The sequence below is a fragment of the Paraphaeosphaeria sporulosa genome, assembly GCF_001642045.1.
Source record: "Paraphaeosphaeria sporulosa strain AP3s5-JAC2a unplaced genomic scaffold CC84scaffold_15, whole genome shotgun sequence".
Classification (NCBI taxonomy): Eukaryota; Fungi; Ascomycota; class Dothideomycetes; order Pleosporales; family Didymosphaeriaceae; genus Paraphaeosphaeria; species Paraphaeosphaeria sporulosa.
In genome coordinates this window covers 1-26845 of record NW_017253374.1, presented here as the reverse complement: position 1 = coordinate 26845, position 26845 = coordinate 1, and the positions used below count along the sequence as shown (strand labels likewise).

Below are 26845 nucleotides of genomic sequence, written 5' to 3'. Positions count from 1 at the left end.
GTATATGTAATCAGAAAATCTAGTTAAACTGATGTGTATATTGATGACTCGCGCATGGAAAAGTAGGGCGACATACACCTCAAGGTACATAATTCACGTCATCGGCTCAGTTATGTCTTCTTTTGGCTTCTATCTCGGCCTATTTCTCCAGCTCGTGTGGGATCCATCGATCTTGCAAGGCCGCTGTCCACTCTCCATCAGAGATAGATATTGCAACATTTCTCCAAACGCAGTCCAATACTACGAAAATATAAGAATTAAGCTTTGGAGCAATTTCTGTTTGAAGATACAGGCGCACGTTATGAAGCTTATTCAATCCTGCAGTCAGCGATATGCATTAGCTTCCCATCTTCAAAGCATCGCTTGTGTCATAAACCGAATGGTCACTGAACGATTTCGTCTATACGTGGCTCTATTGATTACCGAGTACATAATGGAAAGGACGCAGCAGTTCGCTTGAGCCTGATAGCTTGCTGCGTTCCATCGGACGTTGGCTGGAGACGGCTTCGTGTAGCGAAGCTGTTTTGTATCAGTGAGCGCAGGGTTTAAGGTCACAGCGCGGACGATGAGATCTCTTGTAGACTTCGTAGACATGTGGTTGCAGCATGGTTAACATAGGATAAGCCTGATCAAATGTGTAAAAGTGGTTCGCGGACAGGATAGCATGCATAGCTTCTGAAAGTTGAGCAACTAGACATTGACATACCAGAAAGGCCCAGGGAAAGGATCTAGAGTCGGAAAGAGTGAGTGTGGAAAAGAGTGTCCAATATGGACAGCAACAGAAAGGACCTGAAGTCTGTCGAGTCAACGAAACATGGTTTGCAGAGACAGAGAGACGAATGCTCGTAATTCAATGGATATCATTATTGTGTTCTATTCACATAGTAACTTTTCTAAGAAGTTGCTGCATCTATGGAACCTTCCCGACACTTCACACCTAAGCCGATTGATCGAGGTTGGTAGTGACCGAGAGGTCCTTCCACGCCTCGACGCTCTTTGTCTCCTTCTCAATGACGCCAGTCACAAAGCCCACCGCATCGGGTCCAATCAACAGCCTCCGGGGCAACTCGCGACCCTCTGCCCTGCCCGTGCCAGTCAGCGCCTCGACAATGAGCTGCGCGCCCTTGACTGGGTCACCGGGCTGGTTGCCATTGAAGGCCTGGAATGCGCCCTTGATCGGCGCAAGGACAGGCTCATAGTCGGCAATGGGGTTCTTCGCGAGGAACTTGGAACCGGAGGCGAGGAAGTTGGTGCGGAAGTAGCCGGGCTCGACGACAGTGACTTTGATGCCGAACGACGCGACTTCCTCGCGGAGTGACTCTGCGATGCCGGCGACAGCAAACTTGACGCCGCAGTACAGACCGCAGGCGACTCCGCCCTCCCAGCCGGCAATGCTGCCCATGAAGGCGATGGTGCCACTCTTCTGGGCGCGCAGGTAGGGCAGGACAGCTTGGGTTACGGCGACGTGCGCGAAGACGTTGGTGTGGAAAGTCGCTTGGATCTCCGCAGCTCTGTTGCGCGAGTCAGGTGCGTCATACAGTAGCGCGGTGGGTACTTACGAAGCCTCCTCTACGGCGCCCTCCCAGATGTAGCCGGCATTGTTGACGAGGATGTCGATGGTGCCGTAGATTGCGGCAGCCTCCTTGATAGTGTTCTGGATGTCGGCCTCAGAGGCGTTGATGTCGAGGCTGAGCGTGGCCGCGCCGAGGTCCTTTAGCTCGGAGAGCTTGCCAGCATCGCGGGAGGTAGCGATGACCTTGTGGCCGGCCTGCAGGGCCTGTTTGGCGATCTGCGAACCGAAGCCAGAAGAGGTGCCCGTGATGAGGAATACGGCCATGATGAGAATCTGTGGAATGTGTATGATACGATGGAGTCAGGGTTCGATGTCAGAATGAAGCTGAGTGTAGAGATAACCAACGCTGTTCAAACGGGGTGGCACCTCCGTCTTAAGTCTCCTGGTCCCCGATGGTCGCCGCCTGCGTTCATTCAACAATGGGCTGCTCATTCGCTGGGCAATAGGGTTTACCATCCTGCAGGTGTGAACAAAGGCGGACAACGACCAGAATGGTGGAGTTCCACTTGGCGGGAGCTTACCGAGCATAGCGCGAGTAGCGGGTATTGCTGTAATCGCAGTAGCGAAGTGTCTAAATCCGACGGCGCAACAAGTCCGAAACTCGGGCCGCTTGGGCCGCTCCTGGGGGCGGAAGCTCAACAGCGCGTGGCAGAGCGTCATGTTCCAGTCCTACGGAAGCAAATGAATCGATGATTTTCCGTCAGAAAGCAAGGGTAACTGTTAGGTTAAAGAGTAGACACAGGAATAGCAACTCTGGCAATACACGAGGCTACCAAAGGGTGCCATTATCTTCAACATCATGGCCGAAGTTTCAACCTCGCCAGCAAAGCCCTTCAAGGTGATTGTGGTGGGTGGTGGCATTGCCGGACTGGCAATGTCTCACGCACTGCAACTGGCCAAGATTGATCATGTGGTCCTGGAGGCATATGGCGAGGTCTGCTCGCACGTCGGAGCCAGTATTGGCTTATGGCCGAACGGGATTCGTGTGCTAGACCAGGTATGTCTTGTTGGTTCCCGTTCGCTTATGCGCCCCCGCTGAACCGTGTTCTAGATGGGCGCGTGGAAGCAAATAAGCGAGCACTGCTCACCAATGAACCACTCGTACAACCGTCTGCCCGATGGCAGGGCCGTGAGCGTCAGCCGCATGGCTGATATGATCATCGAAAGGAACGGTTACGACTTCGTGGTGCTGGAGAGGGAGCACGTTGTCAAAGGTCTTTGGGACAATATTCCCGACCAGTCTCTCATCAAGGTCAACCAGCGCGTCAACAAGATTGACGAGGACGCCAACGGCGTTACCGTCCATACTACCGACGGTGAAAAATACGAGGGAGACATTGTCGTGGCCTGCGATGGCGTTAACAGCTTCGTACGTGATCACATGTGGGACATGGCGAACAGGTTCTCGCCAGGCCTGATCCCTGCGGCGGAGAAGACGTGTAGGTTTACGCCCCATGCTTGCATCGGGATTCACACTGATGACCCCAGCGCTCGCGACTACATACTGCTGCTTGATTGGCTTTGCGCCCGAAATGGCCGGCATCGGTCTTGGCGACTGCCAGACAGTCCACAACCAAGGTTTCTCATTCCTCATCATCACACAGCCTGGACGCACCTTCTTCTTTGTGTTTATTAAGCTCCCCGAGGTAGTGAGATGGCCCAACCGCCTGAAGTTTACTGCAGAAGATGCCGAGCGCGAGGCAGCTAAGCTAGCTGCGCTCCCTGTGACGGAGAGTCTGCTCTTTGGTGAGATCTGGAAGAAAAAGATCCGAGGTCAGCTCATCCCTCTGGAGGAGGTGGTATTCGATCACTGGCATCATGGCCGCACAGTCCTGTTGGGTGACTCTGTTCACAAGGTATGCGGTTTGACTTGCTCACTCCGATCATGATGCTAATGCAGCGACAGCTGACTATTAACCTTGCCTTTGGAGGAAACTCCGCCCTCGAAAGCACAGCTGCATTTGTCAACGTGCTGAACCGGGAACTCAAGGCTCTCCCCGCCGGCGAGAAGATGAGCCAAGAGACCCTCTCAGAAGCCTTCGAAGAGTACCAAGGTCTTCGCAAGCCGCGTATGAAGAAGGTGCTCAACCTTGCGTACCAGCTCACCCGCCTCCAGGCATGGGACGGCTGGTTCATGAAGTTCGTCCAGAGTTGGGTTATCCCGTGGGTGGGCGATGGGCAGGTTGTCGACCACTTTTCCGAGCTTGTAAGGGCCGGTCACCGCCTCGATTTCGTTCCGGTTCCGCCTCACAAGGAGGGTTATGTCCCATTCAACGATGAGCTGAAGGACAAGGATGGTCCGCTCTACGAGACCCACAAGGCACCCTCTGACTTTGGCTCCGTCATCCGAAGACTTGTGCTTCCATGGATCGCTGTATCGTCGGCTCTTGTTGCGGGTGCTGCCTACTCGCTCTCCGGTTAGCCACTTCAGGGGCCGCGCAGACACATGGCTATAGAGAGTGGGCCTGTATACATAGAAGAGGACTGGAATTGTATGGGGCGGGGTATCCTAGATTGCTTCGCTGGTGTGACAGAATCAGATTCTGTTGTGAAAAAAAGCACCGCACTACTCCACGCTAGAATGTTTGGCTTGCTCGGTTACATTGCAGAACAAGATGTCATTTTAGCAGCACTAGACTAACACATGCAATGCGATGCCAAATCGGGATGTTTATGTAAGACCGATTAAACTTATACGCCATCGTGTTGGTAGGAAAACTTTAACACCACATCAGCAGGACATGTCACCGCAACAGTGATTTGCCATCAAACGGCGTTCCTCCTACAAGCTTCCTTGCACATGAGATGAGGCAGTGTGCCCTGGGAGATGACCTGATTCGATAAGACATGGCGTTGTTGGTGAGGCCGAAACCGGAGCGTACCTCCCTCGGCGCTGATCACGCTGCCTGGGTCACGTGCGGATCAGCCGGAAAGAGGAAAGGTACCACACAGCTGGAACACCTGTTCTCGGATTCACGCGCGGTTTCGTCGCAAATACGAACCCCAGATTTCGATATTTTGTGAAGGCGCGCGATATCCGCCGCGCTCAGCTACGATAACGGGACTAGGAGCTCGCCTTCGTACGCAGGGTCCTCCGTTCCAGGACAGGGCGCGGAGTTTCTTCTCCGCCCCCTGCAACACCAACCAACTTCGTCGTGGTCAGCAGAGCTTGGACTTCCGCGCACGCGACTTGTGCATGGCTTTTCTAAATTTCCAGCACATAATTCGTATTCGCTGCATGAATGACGGTACCGGGGGTCATAAAGCGGAACAAAGGTTAATGGAGAATACAGAGGGCTTGACTGCGATTGCTACCATAAATATGCTACTAGACTATTTACGCATATCCCGAAGCTCTAGCATCTTCACAACCGCCAAGCTTGGCACATCACAACGTATACCACTAAGCGGTGTCTAACCTTACGTATACTGAAGGCTGAAGGAAGTGGCGGTACTAGCAACAGGCACAAGGTTCTTCAAACAACGTGAAGCGGACTATGACCTCCGCCCCCTGTAGAAGAGGATTCAACGAGGCAATACGGTCATGGATGACGACTCCTATCTGGCAACGCCTCGATACACGCGCGTTTCTTTACACGCTGGGGAAGCTTGTTCACTCATGGACTCGACAGGGTGCATGAACTTGTCAGAAATCGACCTCTTGTATCTGATCAAGGTCACGCTGACGTATAGCGCTCAAGCGTGTTCATTGGTGCTCCGAACACCATCCGATATAGTTCATTCAGCTGGGAATAACCACTCCTCGGGAATCATCAATTGAAACTCGCCCCGGGCTCGCACGCTAAGTGCGCCATCTCACTCCATGTCTGCGATCCAGTGGCACGACCATCACCGCGAGACACTACGAAGGAACCGCAACCTCTCCAGCTGGGGCCACCAGATGCTCCTTTGTGAGGAGGCTATGGAGACAACAATACGCCTCCTCCGTCTATGGATCCGACATTTCCGTTCTGAATGTATATTTAAGTACTACAGAGTTCCACTGGTTGGACAGTCACTCGCACTTCATCTGTACCTGCATCTTCTGTGCCTCAACTGTACCTGCATTTCATTTCAACATGCTTGGCTTCCAGAAAACAGCGGGTCTGGCCCTTGTAGCGGTCGGTACCACGCTCGCCTACCCCGAGCCCGCACCGATCTCTCGTGCTGCCACTGCTCAAGTCTGCGTATGCTAGCTTCCCAACTTTGCAATGTGCGACCGAATCTAACGCAAGTATAGTGCGATGCTCTCGCCAAGAAGTACGGCGCGCAGACTTCACAGCTCGGGACAACCTCCTACTCCAGCCTGAATGTCTTCTGGTGTATGTTAAGCACTGACACACTGATTGTTATCATTGATCTAACCCAACTTTTATCACTCTAGCTAGCTCGGCTGTCCTCGCTCCGACTTGTGTCTTCGCACCCACCACCGCGGACCAGGTTTCCTTCCTTGTCAAGACCGCAGTAGCCAATAGCTGCAAGTTCGCCGCCAAAGGAGGAGGTCACTCTGCCGTACCTGGAGCCGCTGACGTCGACAATGGCATTCTCATCAGCTTCGACAACATGAAGAACATCTCCCTTCAGACTGCTTCTGACGGGACCAAGTATGCCGCTGTGCAGCCGGGGCTTCACTGGGGAGATGTCTACACCTACCTCGACCCCCTTAACGTCATTCCCGCTGTCGGTCGCTTCTATCCTGTCGGTACTGGCCTTGTTCTTGGTGCAGGCTTCAGCTTCCTGGGCAACGAGAAGGGCTTCGCCACCGACTCTGTGTACTCGTTCGAGACTGTACTGGCCAACGGGAGCATCGTGACTGTGTCCCAAACAAATGCGCCTGATCTGTTCAAAGCGATGAAAGGCGGAGGTAATAACTTCGCCATTGTCACCCGCTACAACCTCCGGGTCTTCCCGGGCGGTAAGATTGCCGGCGGTATGGTCATCGCTGCCGAGGACCAGACCGAGAAGTGGCTCGACCTTACTTACGACTACGCCACCGTGCAGGCTGTCCAGGAGGTCAAGTCACATGCTCTGCCTGCAATGGCATGGGTACAAGCCACCGATGTTGCCATCTCCGAGACTCCCGTTGTCTACGTTGTACCCGGTGCCACCCAGCTCCCTGCAATCATGTCGGGCTGGAACAACATGACCGCCATCTCGAACACCGTCCGCTCTGTGTACCCGCATGAGCTGGCTCAGGAGTATGCCGCCGGATTCTCCAACGGGCAGTTGTAAGTGATCTACCTGCCAAACGATCAAAGCACTGAACACTAATTGCGCCATTCCCTACAGCCAAGAGCAGCGCGTCTTCACCATCAAGGCGAACCGCGCCGAGTTTGCCTACATTTGGTACCAATTCCTCGCCTGGGCGCGCGCCATGAAGGACGTCCCCGGCTTCAACATCCTCCACTGCAACATGCCCGTCACCCCCCGCATGGCCACTGCTGGCCTCGCCTACGGCGGCAACTCGCTTGGTCTCGACAGCAACAAGGATGTCCTGTCTGGTACGTTGCCGACGCAATATTCTGACTTCAAACATCGCTGACAGTAACAAAGTGATCTACTTGGGCATCACCATGGATACCCGCGATGACAGCGTCGTGTCTTCGTTCCGTAGCTTGTTCACTACGCTGCAGTCGCACTCTAAGTCGGCGAACTTACTCCACCCGTGGCTGTATGTTCACTTCCTATCTTATACAGCCTGTCATGTTACATTGCCTTGTCCGGATGCTAACTCTCAACCAGGTTCTGGAACTACGCTGGCATTGGCCAGGACGTCATTGCCTCGTACGGCACTGCATCCGTTGCGAACATGAAGAAGGTTCGCACCAAGTACGACCCCAGTGGCGTTTTCAAGACGCTCGTTCCCGGTGGGTTCAAGCTGGCTTAAGCGCTTTCAAGTCTTGTCGAAGCTTTGACGCTCAACTTCGGGCGTAGTATAGGTGCTCTTCTGACGTCGATCTTTTTTGGGCAAAGTGGGGGATTTCAATGCATTGATATATTCTCGGAGACGAGAATAGATGTAGTTGCTTGCGTACATTATAGATTTGGTAGTAAATACACTCGCGTGTACTTTGTTTGGAACCTCTAGGGCGATGATTCTCGGAAGCTGTGCATAGGTGACTTTCGCTGCAACCGGTCACCGACCTGGAGTCATGTTTACTATAACAAGGGTACAGAGAAGGTTCTGATCAACGCATGACAGAAGTAGAAGTGGAGCGCATGCGTCCGGAGGAGTGTCTCGATCTTGGTTCCTTACCAACGGGTAAAGTCAATTGTCAGATCTACCAGACCTGCTGCGAGTCATCCACGGGCCGATCTTCATCTGCCGTTGTAGCTCAATGCAAGTAAATCGATGTGAGCCTTGAGTGGCATATAAACTGATCAGGGTTGTTTCAAGCTCTAACTGACCACTGCCATGCAAATTGAACTGGTCGTGAAGATTTGAACATCAGTCCAAGCTCATGCTCGAATGTTCATTTTGCCTTAAATGAGATTTCGTGTGTGCTCGATTCGCACAGCCTGATGACTTTAGCTGGCGTCATCTGCAATGCTCACTTCCAATTCGATCATAAAGATCCGAGGCTATGCCCGCTGCTTACACTCCAAGTAGGGATATATAGTCCCCGCATCCATTCGTCCATATCGTCTGCGATAATCGGATATCCGAGTGTCGCAGACTACAAGATGCATGCAATTGACCCGACAGTATGGTTCAGCGGGTACCGTGCATGATGATTCGTGGAATCTGATACGCTGACGGGTGATTGATAACAGGATTAACTTCTGGAGGATTTGCCGGTCGCTGTGGATTTGCTGTAATCGGCTCCGGCTAGCTTAATCGGCACCGTGGACTGATGGTTGCTTTGTGGATCCGAGGCATCATAGGATTGCCGCATAGATGCCCGCGACCCACAACGGCGGATCAGAGAGTAGAAATGCGTGCTTGCCGCGTTCCGCTGTCGGAGTCCCCTGGTGGTGCATACAATTCAGCCTTCTCTGTCAGCGACTTTCGTATTCCGATACCTTCCCCGTTCTATATTGCATGCATCACGACGATGAGATGCAAAATTTTGTTTGAGACAAAAACAATGACTGTAACTGAGAGCTTCAATCGAGATATACACGCGTTACTCGCAAAACCAAGGTTCTAAAAACCCTGCATGCGCAAGAACAAAGTTCCAACGATCCTACATGCGCGATGGCGTTCACTGTTGGCATGTTCGTACACACGGGGTGGCGTTTTCGGTACGGCACTGCCAGTCGTGCATCAGTTGCCCTGCAGGACCTATATTTCTTCGCTTTGCGGACGTCCTGGTTGTACAACATGTGCGGTACGCGCTAACTGGTAAAGAAGTGGGCAGAGTGATGTGGCTGGCCCCCCGTATATCGCACTACCTTTGTGGGTCCTCTCTTCTGACCTATCAACAGAGCAGGTACACAACAGCTGACCAACATACTTAACGTACAAAGGATGCTTTCGCTTACCGACTGCGTGCCTTTTGTTGCATTGTTGAGTGCACATGAACATATGGGGACCAACATTCAAGCCGACCTGGTGTATGCTGCTCTCAGTCTTCAAGACTTACCATCAGTGATATATGTAATGATTCAACGGCTGTGTTCTTCCGCTAAGCTTACTTTCACATTTAACATAGATCTTTGCCCCCAAACCCTTCCATTATATGGAATCACGAGTTTGAGTACTCTCTTTTACGCAACGTGCTCGAATTCCATGGACAACGAGTACGTGTCATCCGGACACATACTTCGCAGAACCCGCCGCATTGCTTGCGATGTTTGTCGAGAGCGCAAAGTGCGCTGTGATCGTCGCCGACCAAGTTGCGAACGATGTGTGCGCTTGGGGAGTCGGTGTACCTACACCTTAACCCTCATTCAGAAAAGGCCCACTAGCTCAGGCGAGATGGATGTGAGAGTTCATGAGTTGCTAGCGCAGATGCAGTCAAGATTAGGTACGGCCGTTTCGCCGAGTGATACCAACCTCGGAATATAGGGCTTAGCTGACAGCCCCGTTAGCGCGAGCGGAAAGCCAACTAGCTCTGGGACACATGCAGCCCCAAACGCCACCGGCTATTCCCGACACTAACAACACTATGTCGCTTGCCCTGCGTTATAGAGACCTACCTGGCGATTTACCAGAAAGCCCGGCGGACTGGAGTACAGACTCTTCGATGAACAATGCCACTGTTTTCTCTTGCGACGCACCTCAAACCGATGAATGTGGTTCAGGAACTATCACACCCCTGGATTTGAGTGAAGCATCATGGCAGAATTGGATGTGTGGCTCAGACTTTATGTCACCTTTAACTCCTACGGATGGCGTCGATCTCAACATGGACGACCTCTTTGGCTACATGGGTCCGACCCCAACGCCTACTCTTCCTGACCCTGAGGTTAGCGATTTCGCTATAACTCAATTGTAAGTTGGTTTTCCGAAAGTCATTGATATTAGACCTAAACGTAAGCAGTCATAACTCGTATTTTGACACCGTTCATCAAATGCTACCGATGATCAACCAAAGCAGGTTTGTAATTGTAAACAACACGAGTAAACCCGAGCTCAACGCCCTGAAATATGCTGTGGCCATGGCTGGAGCCACAGCTCATGAAGATGGCATTGAAGCAGCCGAGCTCTGCTACAACCTCGCACGCAGTAATCTGGAGCAAGCGGAAAGGGGCGACAATGACGAGCCGTTCATGACGATAGCCGCAGTGCAGAGTCTTGTTCTCATAGTATACTACGAGTTGAAAAAGAAGACTTTTACAAGGACGTGGATGAGCGTTGGCCGCTGCATGAGATTAGCAAAAGCTCTTGGATTGGATCACATGGATCGCGACACCGAACTCGACGACACACCTAAGTCGATTTTAGCTACTTGCGATCTTGCCTCTACGAGTGACCTGACAGAACTAGAAGAGCGGCGAAACACCTTTTGGTGTGCATACATTATTGATTCCTATGTCAGTTCGCGCACTGGATGTGCCAACACGTTTGATCCCATGGAGGCAAGTGCCCCAAGCCACTTTTTCCACGCTCCCTTACTGATTTCCATCATGTACAGACAACTACATTTCTACCAATCGGATCTTCCGAAGACATGCAGGACTCACGACTGCGAGTGCGTGATGTCACCATAGAGCTGACGTGTTTTGAGGACCTGACGCCCTTCCGTGGCCTTGCCATATCCGCGGCGCTTGCAAGCTTGGAGTCGATACATCGTCAGGCGGCACAAAACCCAAACTCGCCACGCAATAATGCTATAAATAGCTCATATCCCTTCTGGAACGAACATTTCCGCTTGTCTCAGATCATATCAAGCGTTTCGAACGAGCTAGTAACCCCGGACCCAGAAATGAAGTCCACCCCAGACGTGCGGATGCTGTTTCTGGTCATCAACGTTCATGCAATCACTATTAGACTGCATGAGCTGGCTATTGAGCGATCTGAATGGGACGGCGAGAGAATAGTACCAATGGCATTGTTCTCGGAGAGCCATAGTTGCGTGTATCGGGCGGCAATGGCCGTGGTATCCACATTGCGCGCAGCCAAGTTGCTGGACAGCAAATCAGTAAGTTTTCTTGAACAATAGCCCTCATACGACAGTCACTTATCCTTATCAGACGGTGATTTTCCGACAAATGAGCGCATTCGCTATGTTGGCGCTTTCTGGAGTCGCAAAGGTTCTCACACGGACCCTTACACTCTCACGAGATCCTGCTATAGCACAGGAAACCATCAATGGGCTTCACGTGCTAGAATCCGTTATTCTGGAGCTATATGGAGACTGCGCACCCTTTGGAACGCTTCTCAAAGAAGTAGGAGCGCAATTAGCTATGTACACATAACGACGGACGAAATTAAAGTTAAAACAAAAAATGCATGAAAACTATCGAAAGAAATCATGCTGTCACTCTAACAAAGGCAGATCTCTGCGATGAATCAGTGTGCGCGCAACGGACATACACCAGATTTGAAGTCTCTCACAAAATCACACAATATCCTACCTGAAGCCTTTTTAGCAAGTTTGACCGTGATATAGCATGCTTAGATATCTTTTGCTACCACGATAGGTCGTCCATGGGGTATCTGATACTAGGCTCCAGTCGGTCACTTCGTTCTGGCAACGAGGCCTCGTTTACAAGATCGTAAAGCATCACCCATGTCCAACCCGGCTATTGCGGCGGCACCAGCGGCAAATAGCTCTTCCGCTTCTTCCGCCAGCGATACATGGTCTCATCAGATTTACAACTGAAATGTGGCTCCATGTAGATTCAATGCAAGATTATGTACTCTAAGCCGATGCGCGACGAATCCCCCATGTGCCAACGGACCCCTCGGTCATTATTTCACCTCCGAGAAAATCCACATGTTGAATGCTATCCTGGCAAACTTTCTGTTGTGTTCTATTTTAGTCCATCACAGTACTCGGCACTACCTGCGATATCCGCGACTCCACAGTTACAGTCCTACCACCCTCGGCATCCTCGCCAACAACGATCCTGCCGTTGCCAATCCACTTGTAGTTCTCCAGGAACTTGAGTTCCGGAGCGCCAGCCTGGAAGCGGTGCTCGGTCACTGCAGTTGCATCAGCGACAGAGTTGCGCAAAAGATGTATTTTGCATTATGACTGCAAGAAACGCACCTGAGAGACCAAACGGAATGGTCTTTGCATCAGGCTTGCCGGCAAAGATGTCGACGAACTCCTGTGCAAGTGTCGCAATCCCATCGTACTCGATGGTGAGAGTCTTGCATCTATTAGTTAAGTTACGCTGCAGACGTAGCGTGAGGACTGACCTGGCCTTCAGGCGTCCTGTCGGTGGTTAGCATTCGCTCCAACAATCTCCATTTTGACATTACTTACTTGGCGACAGCCTTGACGTTCGGCCTGGCGAACTTCTTATCGTTGTCAAAGTACAGCCAGTCAGCGCCGAAGATAACATCTGCTTCGATTTTGGGCTCGAACCCCTCAACGGTCGTCAGTTTGCCGGATGGGCAGATCTGCAAGCGTTAAGCCTCAGCCGATATAAGCGAACTCGAATAGGTGGGTCGTAAACGTACCCAGTGGATCAACTCGGATCCTGCAGAAGTGGGGCCTGCGTTACGCCAAGATGTTAGCATACGTATGCGCATTGCAAGGGTCCACATGTTGTGTTGGCGCTGACGCACCGACGGCACCAGGAGCATTGGCCTGAACGTCGATCTGGAACTGTTAGTACGAAATACTAAAGACGCCACTAAATTCAAATTGGGCAATACCTTCAGATTGAAGGCAGGCTTCAGAGTTGGGAACCCGGTGAGCTGGTTCTTGGCTGACTCAGCCCCTATCACAGCCTGGGAAGTGCCGGTCGCAGCTCCCATGATGTCTAGGAAAGAGAATGCGAGCTGAGAAAAGTAGAGACGACTAAACATATGGAGGCGGGTTATGGTACGTGAGCTATTTTTTGAAAGCGCTCATTCAAGTACTTCACTCTCAAAAGGACTGGTATTAATACATGGTATATGACATTGAAGCCCACAAAGTCATCCCGCATTCGTAAGATTTTCGAAGTTTGGCGGACATGATGGTCCGTACCCGCTCCGCTCTCCGCCGCGGGGAGTAGGGCCGGGCCGAGATCGCCGCAGTGCTACCAGTCAGCTACTGTTCACTGGTACGCGAGGACTAAGGCGGCATGGATCAATGTAGTATACAAACACACGCATGCCCTTACCTGAGATCCACAGGTCACGTGTGGTGTTTAAACCCGTGAGCTCATCCTGGTTTATTACCGAATCTTGTCTGGCACTTTTGGACTGACTGGTCAGGTCAGGTCCTCTCAGTTTCAGTGCCTAAAGCCATCCTCAAAGGCACAAATTACATTGGATTTGACTCGCTATTACGTCTGGCCACTGCAGGGATAAGCAATTCTGGTACAGGCGCAATTAGACATTTAGATCGTGGTCGTTATCAAACAAGCAATGAGACCACTTATGCATCCATGCATCGGCTACCTGTAATCCTGCTTCGTATTTCACATTCCTTACTCTGCTCTTATTCGTATTCGCTACACAGCACAGCGACTCTGCTATGGCATCGCTTGAATGATCAAATGCTGATAGTCGTGATGATCTTGAACCAACGCTCACGGAGTCCCGATACGTACCATCACGGACCTGTGCACAACAAGCAAAATCGCACTCGAAACGAGAACATGGCCAATTCTCTGCATCAATATTCATGAGTAACTTAATAAGATGGGTCTTCTAAACGCCCAAAGAGACCTTTGCGTGGGCCAACTAGTTTATCCTCCACCTCTCCCCTCTTACATACCAACCAAGCAATCTATCTTGCTACTGTTCGCCCCATCGTTTCGGGTTGTTGGACAGCCAGAGCATGCGAGAAACAGCTCTTTCTCGCGCTCGTCGCTCCCTCAGCGGATAAAGGCACTGATAGCGGAGTACAAAGTGGCCAGCAAAACACCAATAAACAACGTCCATGCACTCAATAAGGTAGAGCTGCCCGTCTGTGCAGCACCACTCTTCTTGCTACCCAGGGTACCAGTGACCCTTTTTGTCTTTCCTTGCTTAGCCTGCGCAGCCAGAAATTCATCGATGAGCCCGTTGTAATCGGAGGGCTTGTACGGGGCGAACATCTCTGCTACGGGGTTGGATTTGCGGTTAGTCTTGATGCCGAGTTCGCGGCACAGTGTGTCAATGTACTGTTGAGTAATCAGTGAGGGTTGACGTGGTTGCGGGGTCATAACACTTACTGCTAGGTAATCGTAGATAGAGTACGCATGACGCTTGCCCATAGAGCCATAGCGTTTCGCTGTCCATGCATTCCAGACCGCGATCTCCCGGTCCATATCCTCGCGAGGCGGCGTGTCGATCATGCCTAGCATCCAGGCGATACCCCAGAGCGCTTGGACTTCGGCGACAAGTGGCGTGTACACCGAGTGAATCTGGCCTGGAAAGAAGATGGAGCGGTCGTTGGCGGCAGCCTGCTCAGGCGAGATAAGCCGGCGGTACAGTCTCCACGGGCGCTTATGGCTGGGAGACTCTGCTGTCTTGGGCGGGTTTGTTAGCATGGGTAGGAGTTCGTTGACGGTCTCTGCGCCTTCGCGATCGAGATTCTTCCATTTTTCTGTCATGTCTGCGGGAGACGGGAGACCGAGTTGTCCACGCAGCTTCTCGTCGAATGCAGAGAGGTTTGCTGTCCAGCCTGTGCAGAGAAGAACGTGGTCTGTGTGGATTTTGGTGCCGTTGCGTAGTTCAACTACATCGCCAGAGTGGAATGAGACGGGATCTGTTCGATGTACAGTACATTGGCCTTCATGAAATGTTTTCCAAAAGTGTGGTACAGACGCAAGACCGAGGCCTGAGTTGCACCAGAAAATGCTGCAAAGGTGTTAGCGACAGAAAAGTGTAGCTTTGCAAAAGACGTACCCGTATCCCGGGGGATGCGGTCGAAGTTTCAATGCGTTTGAGTTCTTCAGATACCCAGCATGTCCCTCCGCGAACGCTGCAGTAATTCGCCAAAACACTTTAGTAAAGGCGCGTCCCAACGGATTTCGATGTAGTGTCTTATACCAAATGCCCTCAGTATTCAAAATGGCGGGACTAAAGGAAGCTAGTGCACGTGTAGCCATAACATCAACTGTGTTCAAGACCCACATGAGTCTGGGCGGCATAATGGCGAGGGGACCCGATCCTTTCCCATCTTCTCGGATGACCCAGTCCACTTGCTTTCCAGCTTTCAGTAATAGGAAGACAGCATCATAAGAAGATTTTGCAGCACCAACAACAAGTGCACGATTCGTCTTAGGACCCCTGAGGTCTTCGAGGGATGAGCCCAGTTGAGATGAATGTATGATAGGCTTGTTGAAGGAGGCCTTCGGTAGGTCGGGAACGTACGGATCGGATGAGACGCCTGAAGCGTATATTATTTTATCGGCAATGACAGGGTTCTTGTCACTGAGCGAAAGAAGCCATTTGTCATTGTAGATCCGCTCAACCTTTGATACCTGAGTGTTGAGTCGGGTGCGTCGCTCAAGGTCGTGGTCCTTGGCGAACGAGAGGAGATAATTGTTAATAGTGCGGCCGGAAATGTATCGATCTGGTGACAGTCCTTCTTTCTTCATGGGGTAAGACGAGAACTCGAAGAGACCATGGCCAACTTGGGCGAAAAGATCAGGGTAGATCTTCTCCTTGCTCCATACACCGCCGATAGACGCTGCATTGTCCAGTATGACCAATTTTGTATTTGGTGCAAGACGCAGATACGTCTGTGCAGCAATTAGGCCATACCAGCCTGATTCAGTCATTAGCGTTCTGCTCGTAGGTGGATTGATGCTGAGCTACTCACCTGCGCCCACGATGACCACATCAAAGTGCTCCATGGTAGCGGTGTTGATGCGCATCGAGGCAAGCGGAACAACAAGGGGCTGATTTGGGGAGGAAAATCTATGCATTTTGCTGTTGACATCGGAGTGAATAAGCTCGGAGACACGTGCAGCAGCTCGGACCGGCGGTCTCCGTCCCGGGCCCCGAGACTACCACTCGGCGCAGAGGCCGCGGCCATCATACGAGTCTCGACAGATACAACAAGTAGTTTACCGTCAGACCACTGAAAACACTGGTTGTTGTCAAGCCACCGCAATTATCGACTGTCTCTTTCTTGTTAACTCTCAAGGTTCAATTCTGTACAAGACACAGCACGAAAAACTAGAGACAGCTACCATCATGGTATCCTGGAGGAATCTGTTCGTGTCGTACGCCGTCATGGGCGTGGTTGCACTTTGGGGGAGCATGTTAGTGAATGGCACGCTGGACGCAATCGACACAGCCAAGGCAAGCAGTGAGCTTCCGAGTGGTCGCATACTGCTCACCAGCATTACCGGTGTTCCTCTTATCGATGGCGCACTTGCAACACTCGTCGCTTTCTTCGATGGCATTACCAACGGTTCGGTCCTGCAGTCGCATCTGTTGATGGTGGACCTCCTCGCCGTGATCCAATGCGCTACCATCTGGCTCATGGTGGACGGTTTTAGTCTGCAAGAATTCGACCCCTTTGTGCGTAGGTAAGGAAATAGAATAATCCAGACGCATTTTGAATGTTAGACTGACTTCTACGGCACAGCCCCGCGAGCTGGGGTGTCGGCTGGAATGCCATCGGTATGGCTGTAGTTCTTCCAGTGTATTGTGCCTTCAGGGTCGGTACGCCGTATTCGCGCGACAGTGGTCTTTCTATCGGAGATAGCTACGCCTTGTTCTTCTCGTCGGCTGTCTCTTTCGTCCCAGGGGTGCTCATGGGTCTGCCGCCGTTGAAGTCCTGGAGTACGCATCAGCAGCAGGTCATCATCCTCTTGTATCAATTCACGCCTGTCATCTTCAGCGTTACGCAGATGGCTTTAGCGCGTTTCATCAACCAATTTCAGTACAAGCTGGAGACGAATGCCAGCTGCCGCACCAACGCAATCCGGGTATATATCGTGGCTGCTGTAGGTGCTAGCATTGGACATCTCTACGTCATGGTGAGGGCGATATCATTAGGCCTCTTGGGAGATGTCTTCGTGCCTCGTCCTGCCAGCCTCGGTCGATTCCCTGCCGATCGTCTCACAGCTGGTGCCCATCTCTTCACCCAATACGACTTCATTATCTCGGCGTTGGCAATTCTCACCTGGATATGGTCACAGATGAGCACATACGGAGAGTCTTTTGGATCCAAGCCGACCCTCATGATCGCATCGGTACTGTCAACTGTCGTGCTTGGGCCGGGCGCGACGCTGATGTTCGCACTGTGGGCGCGGGATGCGTACGTCACACCGCTTGCAATTGCGGAGAAAAAGAGGTCGTTGAAGAGGTAGATGATAGAGAACCTTCGCAGCTAAATACGACTATAGCTACATGCGAAGAGTGGGATGAATATGGGCATGTTGCTGGGATACTTGGGGGGACGATGGAAGTTGGGGAGTTGTGACGCTGGGCTAGTAGAAGCCTGCGCTTGGCTATTGTTGGACTAGCGTTGAGTGGCAGGAGGAGATCATATAGACAGTCCTTGACGATCAATTTGCACGAACCTTGAGAAGATCATGGAACTCGGTCTTTAGTTTGGGAAATCGATTGTGGCGATATGGCGACATCCGTGATGCCCTTTGATGATCAGAATATCATACCTAGTACTTTCGCTTACGGTATGGCTTGCACCTTCGGCGTGTCGTCTTGGCGCTGTTGCACGAATTTCGCGTCCATCAGGAATTCCATCTTCACCCTCTTCCATACGCTCCGCAATCCACAGCTTTACTGTTCACAGTAACAAACCGTAGTCCTGAGTGCATCACATACAAATGCCTCGTCGCTGTACCTGTTGAAAGATGTAACAACCGACGGTGCCGAACCAACAACAACTCTCGCTGACTCGCTTCGCATCATCTCCTACCGCGATGCCCACCATGTGCAACGCAAACTGGGGGGAACTATGGCTGCCTCCCTCATAAAATAGTGGTTATGGCAGGCCCATCGCTGAAAAATTAGAGTGTGAATGAGCTGGGCATTACCGGTGTATAAACGGGCAGCGAATCTCTCCGCTGCAACCCCGTCCCGGGATATGCGGGCGGGAGGATCACCAGTGCCGACCAAAGTCCGTTGGTGCAAGCAAGTTGAGCCTCAACACCCGTGGGTGCATCTCGGTGCTTCGGAGCGTGGAGGCCGTTCCATGCGCTGAGAATCGAACCAGCACCTATAATCCCATGGCCTGCTGTGTGATTGAGAGATCAGGAGCCCGTACCAGCAGCACCTTGTACCAGTCTTCAGTCTTTGGCTCCACTAATACGCACTCAACCTGCGAACACATCAAAAATGCCGGGCCTTGTCTTCAAATCAAAGTCTCACGAGACAGTCATCGATGATGCAGCCTACCCGGCTGTCTCATTTCCAGACTATGCCGAGGCACCACTCTCGGAGCAGTTGGAGCCCATCGCAGTTGTTGGCATGGGTAAGCTCCACCATGACTGGACAAGATAGCACAATACTTACTGATTGTTTCAGGATGTCGCCTACCGGGCGATGTCAGCTCTCCTAAGCAGTTCTGGGACATGATGATCAACCAGAAGACTGGAAGGAACGCCAAAGTACCGTCGTCGCGTTTCAACATCGACGCCCACTTGCATCCGAACAATGACCGTCCGGGAAGTTTTAACGTTCCGGGTGGCTACTTCATCAACAGCAGCCTTAAGGAGTTTGACCCAACTGCGTTTGGCATCACCCCCATTGAGGCTATGTGGATGGACCCCCAACAGCGCAAGCTATTGGAGGTGGTCTGGGAGACTTTTGAATCTGCTGGACTGTCACTCGAAAAGCTGGACGGATCGAGAACTGCTTGCTACGTTGGCAGCTTTACGAGTGATTATCAGCAAATGACCTTCAAAGAGCCCGACTTTAGACATTCCTATGCCGCCACCGGTGTGGACCCAGGTCTGATTAGCAACAGGATCAGCCATGCTTTCAACCTGAATGGTCCTTCCATTGTGGTCAACACTGCTTGCTCCAGTTCTGTCTATGCCCTGCACCACGCCTGTAATGCTCTTCGTAACAACGAGTGCGAGGGCGCTGTAGTAGGTGGCACAAACTTAGTTCTTACCGTCGACCAGCACATGAACACGGCCAAGCTCACTGTTCTGTCCCCAGACTCCACCTGCCTTACCTTCAACGCGGAGGCGAACGGTTATGGTCGTGCTGATGCCGTCGGTGCTGTCTACATGAAGCGACTCAGTGACGCCATCAGAGACGGCGATGCTATCCGTGGTGTCATCCGCTCCAGTGCCGTCAACTCCAATGGCAAGGTCGCTGGTTTGGGCATAACTCACCCTGGACACGATGGACAGGAGGACGTCATTCGGGCTGCCTACGTCCGAGGTGGTAATCTTGATCCTAGGCTTACCGGATTCTTCGAGTGCCACGGTACGGGAACATCCATCGGTGACCCTCTCGAAGTCCATGCTGTCTCTCGAGCCATGAACGACCGCCGATCAGCCACCGAGGCTCCTCTTCTTATCGGTGCTGTCAAGACAAACATCGGTCACAGTGAAGCTGCGTCGGGTCTGTCTGCCCTTATCAAGGCAGTGCTAGTTGTTGAGAATGGAGTGATCCCGCCTACTCGCGGCGTTGTCAACAAGAACCCAAAGATCAAGTGGGATGAGTGGAAGGTGGATGTTACGACTAAGCCAACTCCCTTTCCTGCGCATCTGCCCGTCAAACGTGTCAGTGTCAACAGTTTCGGATATGGTGGCACAAACGCTCACATGATTGTTGAATCCGCCGAGTCGTTCGTCTCTGCGCCAAAGTATTTGACCCACGTGACCGGAAAGAAGCTACCACCGCGGGATCCAGTCGAACAGAAGCGCCCGCACTTGGTTGTGCTGTCGGCCCACGAGAAGGCAACGCTAAAGCAGAACATTGCCGCTCTCTCCAAAGAGGCTTCCAACTACCGACTTCTCGACTTGTCCTACACATTGGCGAACCGCAGATCTCATCTGCCCAGCCGAGGCTTCGCTGTGGTAAGCCACGCGAATCTCGAAGCCACCCTTACCGAAGATGCCAGCGCCTTCTCGTTTGCTGACAAGAAGAAATCCCCCACGGTCGGTTTCGTATTCACAGGCCAGGGTGCGCAGTGGCCGCGCATGGGTGCCGAACTGATCCACTACTACCCTAGTTTTCTCAGGACTATCAAGCACTTGGACTCGACCCTCGCCAGCCTTCCTAATGGACCTTCATGGACAATCGAGGAGGTCCTGCAATTGCCCGCTGATCAGTCCCCAGTCAACGACGCTGAGTATGCTCAGCCTTTGTGCACGGCGATCCAGATTGCCTTGGTACAACTTTTAGGCGAGTGGGGCATCACCCCCAAGGTCACTATTGGACACTCCTCTGGTGAAATTGGCGCTGCCTATGCTGCTGGCCTTTTGACTGCATCAGAGGCTATGACTGCTGCCTACTTCCGAGGCAAGGCCGTCTCCTCCGTCAAGACAGACGGAGCCATGATGGCCGTCGGCCTGGGCGCGGAGGCTGTTCAGGAATACATCCAGGACTTCACCGGTCGCGTTTCAATCGCTTGCCACAACTCGCCCTCCAGTGTCACCCTCTCTGGTGATGCTGCAGCTCTTGAGGAGGTAAAGACCAAGCTAGGCTCTATATTCGCCCGAATTGTCAAGACCAACGGCAAAGCCTACCACTCCCACCACATGGCTCCTGTTGCTGCTATTTACGAGGAGTACCTGTACAAGGCAGAAGCTCATATCCCGAAAGATGTGAAGGTCCAGAGGCCGGGTCGTATGGTCTCTTCAGTCACCAACTCATTGCTTCCTGAAGATGCTGTCGTGGACGGAGCTTACTGGAGCCAGAACCTTGCCAACCCTGTGTTGTTCAACCAGGCGTTCCAGACGATTGCTACCAGCGATGAGTTCGCCGATGTTGATATGTTCATCGAGGTTGGCCCTCACTCTGCCATGGCTGGTCCTATCAAGCAGATAAAGGGCGAATTTGGGTACAAGCACGACTATGCGCCTACTCTATTGCGCAACACCGACTCGGCCGCACAGCTGCTCAAGCTTGCTGGTGAGCTGTACTTGCGCGACTACAAGCCTCTCAATCTTGAACGAGTGGCTGCGATCGAGGAAGAATCAGGTCTCTTGAAGGGTCAGTTCCTGGTTGACCTACCGACTTACCAGTGGACGTATAAGAAGGAGCTCTGGGCCGAGCCTCGCGCTGCTGCGGAGCACCGCCAGCCTACCCATGCCAGACACGACATCCTTGGCTCTCGTATACCTGGATCTGGCAAGCCCATTTGGAGGAACGTTCTGCGTATCCGCGATGTGCCTTGGTTGAAGGGCCATACTCTGGGCGGTGAAGCCATCTTCCCCGCTGCAGGTTATTTCTCCATGGCGATCGAGGCACTGACTCAGCTCAACGAAATCAGCGATGCTCCCAAGGATATCAAGGGCTTCACCCTGCGCGACGTTTCGATTAAGCAGGCATTGGTGACTCCTGATGATGACGATGGTATTGAAGTCTTGTTCACAATGGCTCCGTCGGTCAAGAACGAGACAGATAGCACGACAGAATGGTTTGACTTCACCGCTTCATCCATCGCCCAGAACGGTGAGCGCAAAGATCACATGGGTGGATCAATCTCGGGTATCACGCATGGCGAGAGGCCGTCTGCCAAAGCTGTTCCCTTCCTTGCGAATCGAGCAAGTGGAAAGGCTTGGAACCAAGCTCTAAGGGATGTTGGATTCGACTACGGACCCGGATTCCAAGACATGGATAACATTCGCTCCGACGGGTCCAACTACCATGCCTCCGCAGACACAGCCATCCGACAGGAATGCGGTGACATGATCGGAGAGTCGCGATATGTTATCCACCCCGGCATTCTTGACTCCTGCCTGCAACTAATTATCGTCTCTATCTACGCTGGCCGCATCAACGATATGGCGTGCGGAGCTGTGCCGATTCAGGTCGATGAAGTGGCCGTCTACCGGCCGACGCAGCAGCAGCTCGATGACACAGCTGCAACTGCTTTCTCGTGGACCCACAAGAGGGGCCTGCGAAACTTTGAGAGCGGGACTGAGCTTGTAGCCAAGGACGGGACCTTACTCATGCGCATCACTGACATGCGCTGCACCGCGTATGAGTCTGCAGTGCCTCAGAAGGTTACCGCTGACGTCGACTCACAACCCTACCAACAGTTGGTGTGGAAGCAGGACATTGGCCAGCTGCAGACCGGTGAGGGTGTCGAGAAACTCAACGCTGGCGCACTTGCACAGCTTGCCCTTTTCAAGACTCCCGACGCAAAGATTCTTGAGGTTGGCTCCAGGTACGCCACGAGCGTCCTCGAGCAGGCGAAGCACTCCTATTACAGTATCCTTGAGAAAGACAGTTCTGTCGATGTCTCCCCTTTCACCAACGCCCAGGTTCTTACCTCAGACATTTCCGAACTAGCTGAGAGCTCGTACGATGTCATTATCGCTCCCGCTACCTTGCTTCAGGATGAGGCTGCCTCTGCAAGCATTCAGACTGCCCTTATTCCAGGCGGTAAAGTGTTTTGGGATGCTGAGTCCGGCGCGGACATCTCAACTAAGGCGATTGAGGAGACAACCGGAGAAGCCAAGCACGTCAAGATCTACTACAAAGAAGCCGCTACCAAGGCTCTTGAGGACATCAGCGACAACTTCAAAACCAAGGGCTTTTCAGTGACAAGCGTGGCGCTCCAGGACGCACTGCAGAACGCACCAACGAAGGAGAACGTTGTAGTCCTAGTCGATCTCGAGGGCCCGATCCTACCAACAGTGACCGAAGACCAATTCTCCGCGATTCAAGCCGTCATCGACAACGCCGCCTCCATCACCTGGGTCAGCTCTGGAGGCGTTATTAATGGCAAGAGCCCTCAGAACGCCATGATTGCAGGTTTGGCTCGCTCTGTCAGGTCGGAACAGGCCATGCTTAGGTTCGCGACGCTCGACTTTGATGCTGAAAACTCTTCAATTGACCGCGTGGCACAAGTCGTTTCTGACATCGTCAGCGAGCAGACCACCAAGCCGCAGGGTCGTCTAGAAAGTGAATACAGCATTTCGGATAACGAGGTCTACATTAGCCGTCTAGTCGACATCACAACTCTCAACGACCTGTACTTTGGCAACAACGACGCTGTGCCAACGCCCTTAACGGATGATCTTCGCTTTAAGGCTAAGGTCAGCAGTGGCAAGGTCATCTTTGAGAACGACCTCCGCTCAGAGGGTCCGTCGGCACGCGAGGTTGAGGTTCGCGTTCTCGTGAGTGGCTTAACGCAAGATGGTACTCGTGTCATTAATGGAACCGACTACCCGACCACCTTCAGTCAGGAGATTGGTGGCGTTGTCACCAAAGTCGGTTCTGAGGTCAACAACCTTACGGTGGGAGACCATGTTGCTGGTTTCCACCTTGACAACTTCGCCAGCCACCAGACTGTCTCTGCTAGCCTTGTACAGAAGGTCTCCAAGGATGACTTGAACAACGCTGTCTCCCTCCTCACGCCTTTTGCCACAGCCGTCCACGGTCTAACTCTAGCGAATGTTCAGCCTGGCGAGTCTGTTCTCATCCTCCAGGGATCTGGCACGGCAGGAGCTGCTGCCATCCAGATTACGCAATCACTCGGCGGTGTCCCCTACGTGGCTGTTGAGAGCGACGCAGAAGCCAAACTTGTTGTCAACGTGCTGAACGTTCCCACCGAGCATGTTATCCTTACGCCAAATGGTTCTAAGCTCGCTCAGTTCGAGCACCTTACGGGGCTTTCAGGCCCAGATGTTGTCTTCAGCTCTGGCTCAACCAACTCTGCCCTTGCACGCGAGGCCTGGAGGTTCATCGCTCCCTTCGGTCGCTATGTCGACTCCGGCCGCAAGGAGGTTCTCAAGCGCGAGATGACTGACAACGTTCCCTTCCGTCGCGGTGCCAACTTCCTCTCCTTCGACATCTTCGACCTCTACAAGCATAAGCCTGCTGCTCTCGCGAAGACTCTGCAATCTTTGGTCACTCTCTACCAACAAGGCTCAATCACGGCTGTTGGTCCTCTCTCAACTTTCCCCATTGCCGACATCCAGAAGGCAGTATCCTCGCTCAAAGACACCTTCACTTCCGGCCGCACGGTGATTGAGTACAAGGCAGGCGAGACTGAATTTGCTTTGCTCCCAGTTCGGCCTACCGTTTCTTTCTCTTCAGAAGCTAGCTACCTTCTTGTTGGCTGTCTCGGAGGTCTTGGTCGCAGCCTCACCACCTGGATGACGAAGCACGGCGCTCGTCGCTTCGTCTTCCTTTCGCGTTCTGGTGCGGATGCTAAAGCCGCTTCCCTGCTTGTGCAAAGCCTCGAAGAAGCTGGCAATGACGTCTTGATTGTGCGAGGCGATGCTTCTTCCAGGGAGGACGTCGAGCGCGCGGTCGCCAGTGTCGACCCTCAATACCCCATCCGCGGTGTCATCCATGCCGCCATGGTGCTTCGCGACGGCCTGTTTGCGCAGATGCCGTTCTCTGACTGGCAACAGTCGACACGCCCCAAGGTCCAGGGTGCTCAGAATCTCCACGATACCCTGAAGGACCAACCCCTCGACTTCTTCCTCATGACTTCCTCCGTCTCTGGCATCTTGGGTACTCCTGCGCAGTCCAACTACGCCGCGGCAAACGCCTACCTTGACAGCCTAGCCGCTCACCGCCGCTCGCTCGGCCTCAACGCGACGTCCATCGTTCTTCCTATGATTCTCGGTATTGGTGTCGTCGCCGAGAACTTCGGCATCGAAGACTCGCTCAAGCGCAAGGGTATGTACGGAATCGAAGAGGAGGAACTCCTCGGTCTCTTCGAAGCCGCCCTCAACACCGATGCCGACCATGTCGCCGGCGGTCTCGACCCGCTGCGCCTGAGCAAAGCGCGCAACGAGGAGACGGAGAGCTTCTGGGCCGCTGACACGCGCTTCGATGTGCTCGCAAACACCATGACTGCGGGCTCCTCCGGAAGCGGCGGCTCCGCGGGCGACTCCATTATCGACTCCATCAAGCAGGCCGAGTCCCCAACCGCCGCACAAGACCTCATCAAGGAGCACTTCAACACGAAGATCTCGCGCTTCTTGCTCGTCGACCTCGATGACTTCGAGGACAACCGCTCTGTCGCTAGCTATGGTCTTGATAGTATGATTGGTGCGGAGCTGCGCACCTGGATTTTCAAGAATTACGGCTACGACATGTCTATCCAGCAGCTGTTGGCGCCTTCCTTGACAGTGCCGGCGTTTGCACAGACGATCTGCGGCGTGCACGGTATCGGTGGTGGTGCCCAGGCCGCCGCCGCTCCCTAGGTGGCTCTACTCTAGACCTGACCTGATCTCGTACTACGTGTTCTCGTCTAGGTGAGTAGAAGGGCGGCGTATAAAACGAGTTTCCCTGTCACTGTATTATACCTTTCCTGAGTGTTTAGACTGAATGATAGACTGGTACATGCTCCTTACGTTCCCTTCACGACCAAAATTTAATTGCTCTTATGTGATGGATCGGCTTATGCTGTGTAACACCGCAGCCGATGATATAAAATTAACTTAGCCTTGCTTTCCCCAAATCAATACGACAAACTTAGCCCCGTCCGAACGTCTTTACAACTTGGCGTTCGGCTTCAAAACGGCAAGCTCGCCGCGACAAGCTTATCCATATCCTTCCGAAAATACAGTACCGCGCGGCGCTTCCACTCTTTACAATCTCCCTTCACAGAAACTTCGTCATCTACACCTTCTTGTTCCTGGTGTAAGACCACAGAGATCGTGCGACCGATAACTTGTTCTTGGTTGTCAAAGGTTCGTGCAATGGGAACACTGATTCGATTGAACTCCACCAAATAGTGCCCCTTCAATTTGAAGAGGAGGACAATGTTGTCTAAATTCATACAATTTGGTATGAGAGCAGCTTTCTAACGCCGTGACACAAAAGACTCGCTTAAAAGAGCCCGTACATTGCCATCGTACAGGGGGCTGGAGGCCATGATTCTATTGTAAACGCGGCGGGCGATAGCGTCGAAGCGGTAGATGTCCGGCATGTTGTCTGGAGAGGGAGACGTAAAGAATTTGATATCGTGTGGGGATTTGGAAACTTAGATTGATTGCGCAAGCATTCCAGCAAGATAAATGTATATCAAGGTTCGTTGACAGGTGTTTGTCAGTGGGTCTGGAAAAGATATGGCGTGAGTCATTGGCGAACAGGCAAACGCATTTAAACTTCCAGAACAACGGCAGAAGTCGCCACAAAATAGATTTATGTATAACCTAACCTTGGATAGCACATGGTAGTCGGAGCAGAGTTCATGACTCAATTGGTCTGAGCAGCCCCATAAAACTCATCCCTGTACCTCGCACCTGCGAATGAGCACTCCCATATGATGCACTCAGATGTCACCAGATCATGACTGGCACCTTGGGTAACCTTCTCCCCATGATTGTATTAATCTATTTCCGGAAGTCCTCTGTATAGCGAAGAGCAACGACCTTAGGGACTTAGGTAGATCCTTAAACCTATTTATATATTTCTATTCCATGTACGTGACGCAATTAGGATATAGATATATATATTATTAGGGTTATATATATATGATTTAATTAACGTACCCGGCAAGCGAGCTGCGCAGGCAAGCGAGCTGCGCACCCCACTAGACTTTCATGCCTCTATAGTGGTATATCTCAACAACACAATAAGATAATAGAATATAATTACTATGCTAA

The 26845-nt window shown here is 52.4% G+C and overlaps 8 protein-coding genes across 8 annotated transcripts; 5 read left to right on the top strand and 3 right to left on the bottom strand.

Moving 5' to 3' along the window:
• Positions 1-855: 855 nt before the first annotated feature.
• Positions 856-2056, bottom strand: CC84DRAFT_1169319 (NAD(P)-binding protein). The gene is made up of 2 exons (XM_018179638.1): positions 1560-2056; positions 856-1511 (listed from the first exon to the last, which is right to left on the bottom strand). Exons 1-2 carry the CDS (start codon positions 1835-1837, stop codon positions 938-940), a joined length of 852 nt encoding a protein of 283 aa, XP_018029527.1. The 5' UTR covers positions 1838-2056; the 3' UTR covers positions 856-937.
• A 190-nt stretch (positions 2057-2246) lies between these two features.
• CC84DRAFT_1130853 (FAD/NAD(P)-binding domain-containing protein) lies at positions 2247-4215 on the top strand. The gene is made up of 4 exons (XM_018175873.1): positions 2247-2570; positions 2625-3012; positions 3062-3429; positions 3480-4215. Exons 1-4 carry the CDS (start codon positions 2373-2375, stop codon positions 3993-3995), a joined length of 1470 nt encoding a protein of 489 aa, XP_018029526.1. The 5' UTR covers positions 2247-2372; the 3' UTR covers positions 3996-4215.
• Positions 4216-5883: 1668 nt separating this feature from the next.
• On the top strand, positions 5884-7624 carry CC84DRAFT_1199931 (FAD-binding domain-containing protein; the record flags this gene model as incomplete). The annotated part of the gene is made up of 5 exons (XM_018181642.1): positions 5884-5899; positions 5958-6801; positions 6863-7074; positions 7127-7244; positions 7316-7624. The coding sequence occupies 5 exons, from the start codon at positions 5884-5886 to the stop codon at positions 7458-7460; spliced, it is 1335 nt and encodes a 444-aa protein (XP_018029525.1). The 3' UTR covers positions 7461-7624.
• A 2060-nt stretch (positions 7625-9684) lies between these two features.
• CC84DRAFT_1222864 (uncharacterized protein) lies at positions 9685-11437 on the top strand (the record flags this gene model as incomplete). Its single annotated transcript, XM_018183433.1, has 4 exons — positions 9685-10010; positions 10060-10552; positions 10654-11160; positions 11213-11437. The coding sequence occupies 4 exons, from the start codon at positions 9685-9687 to the stop codon at positions 11435-11437; spliced, it is 1551 nt and encodes a 516-aa protein (XP_018029524.1).
• Positions 11438-11868: 431 nt separating this feature from the next.
• Positions 11869-13001, bottom strand: CC84DRAFT_1210106 (uncharacterized protein; the record flags this gene model as incomplete). Its single annotated transcript, XM_018182267.1, has 7 exons — positions 11869-12167; positions 12235-12337; positions 12387-12402; positions 12454-12590; positions 12651-12685; positions 12759-12792; positions 12849-13001. The coding sequence occupies 7 exons, from the start codon at positions 12999-13001 to the stop codon at positions 12001-12003; spliced, it is 645 nt and encodes a 214-aa protein (XP_018029523.1). The 3' UTR covers positions 11869-12000.
• Positions 13002-13918: 917 nt separating this feature from the next.
• Positions 13919-15967, bottom strand: CC84DRAFT_1156966 (putative monooxygenase; the record flags this gene model as incomplete). The annotated part of the gene is made up of 4 exons (XM_018176993.1): positions 13919-14287; positions 14339-14966; positions 15015-15879; positions 15934-15967. The coding sequence occupies 4 exons, from the start codon at positions 15965-15967 to the stop codon at positions 14000-14002; spliced, it is 1815 nt and encodes a 604-aa protein (XP_018029522.1). The 3' UTR covers positions 13919-13999.
• Positions 15968-16258: 291 nt separating this feature from the next.
• CC84DRAFT_1169315 (uncharacterized protein) lies at positions 16259-17620 on the top strand. Its single transcript, XM_018179637.1, has 2 exons — positions 16259-16648; positions 16708-17620. Exons 1-2 carry the CDS (start codon positions 16311-16313, stop codon positions 17432-17434), a joined length of 1065 nt encoding a protein of 354 aa, XP_018029521.1. The 5' UTR covers positions 16259-16310; the 3' UTR covers positions 17435-17620.
• An 805-nt stretch (positions 17621-18425) lies between these two features.
• Positions 18426-25558, top strand: CC84DRAFT_1210103 (putative polyketide synthase; the record flags this gene model as incomplete). Its single annotated transcript, XM_018182266.1, has 2 exons — positions 18426-18561; positions 18615-25558. The coding sequence occupies 2 exons, from the start codon at positions 18426-18428 to the stop codon at positions 25436-25438; spliced, it is 6960 nt and encodes a 2319-aa protein (XP_018029520.1). The 3' UTR covers positions 25439-25558.
• Positions 25559-26845: the final 1287 nt, after the last annotated feature.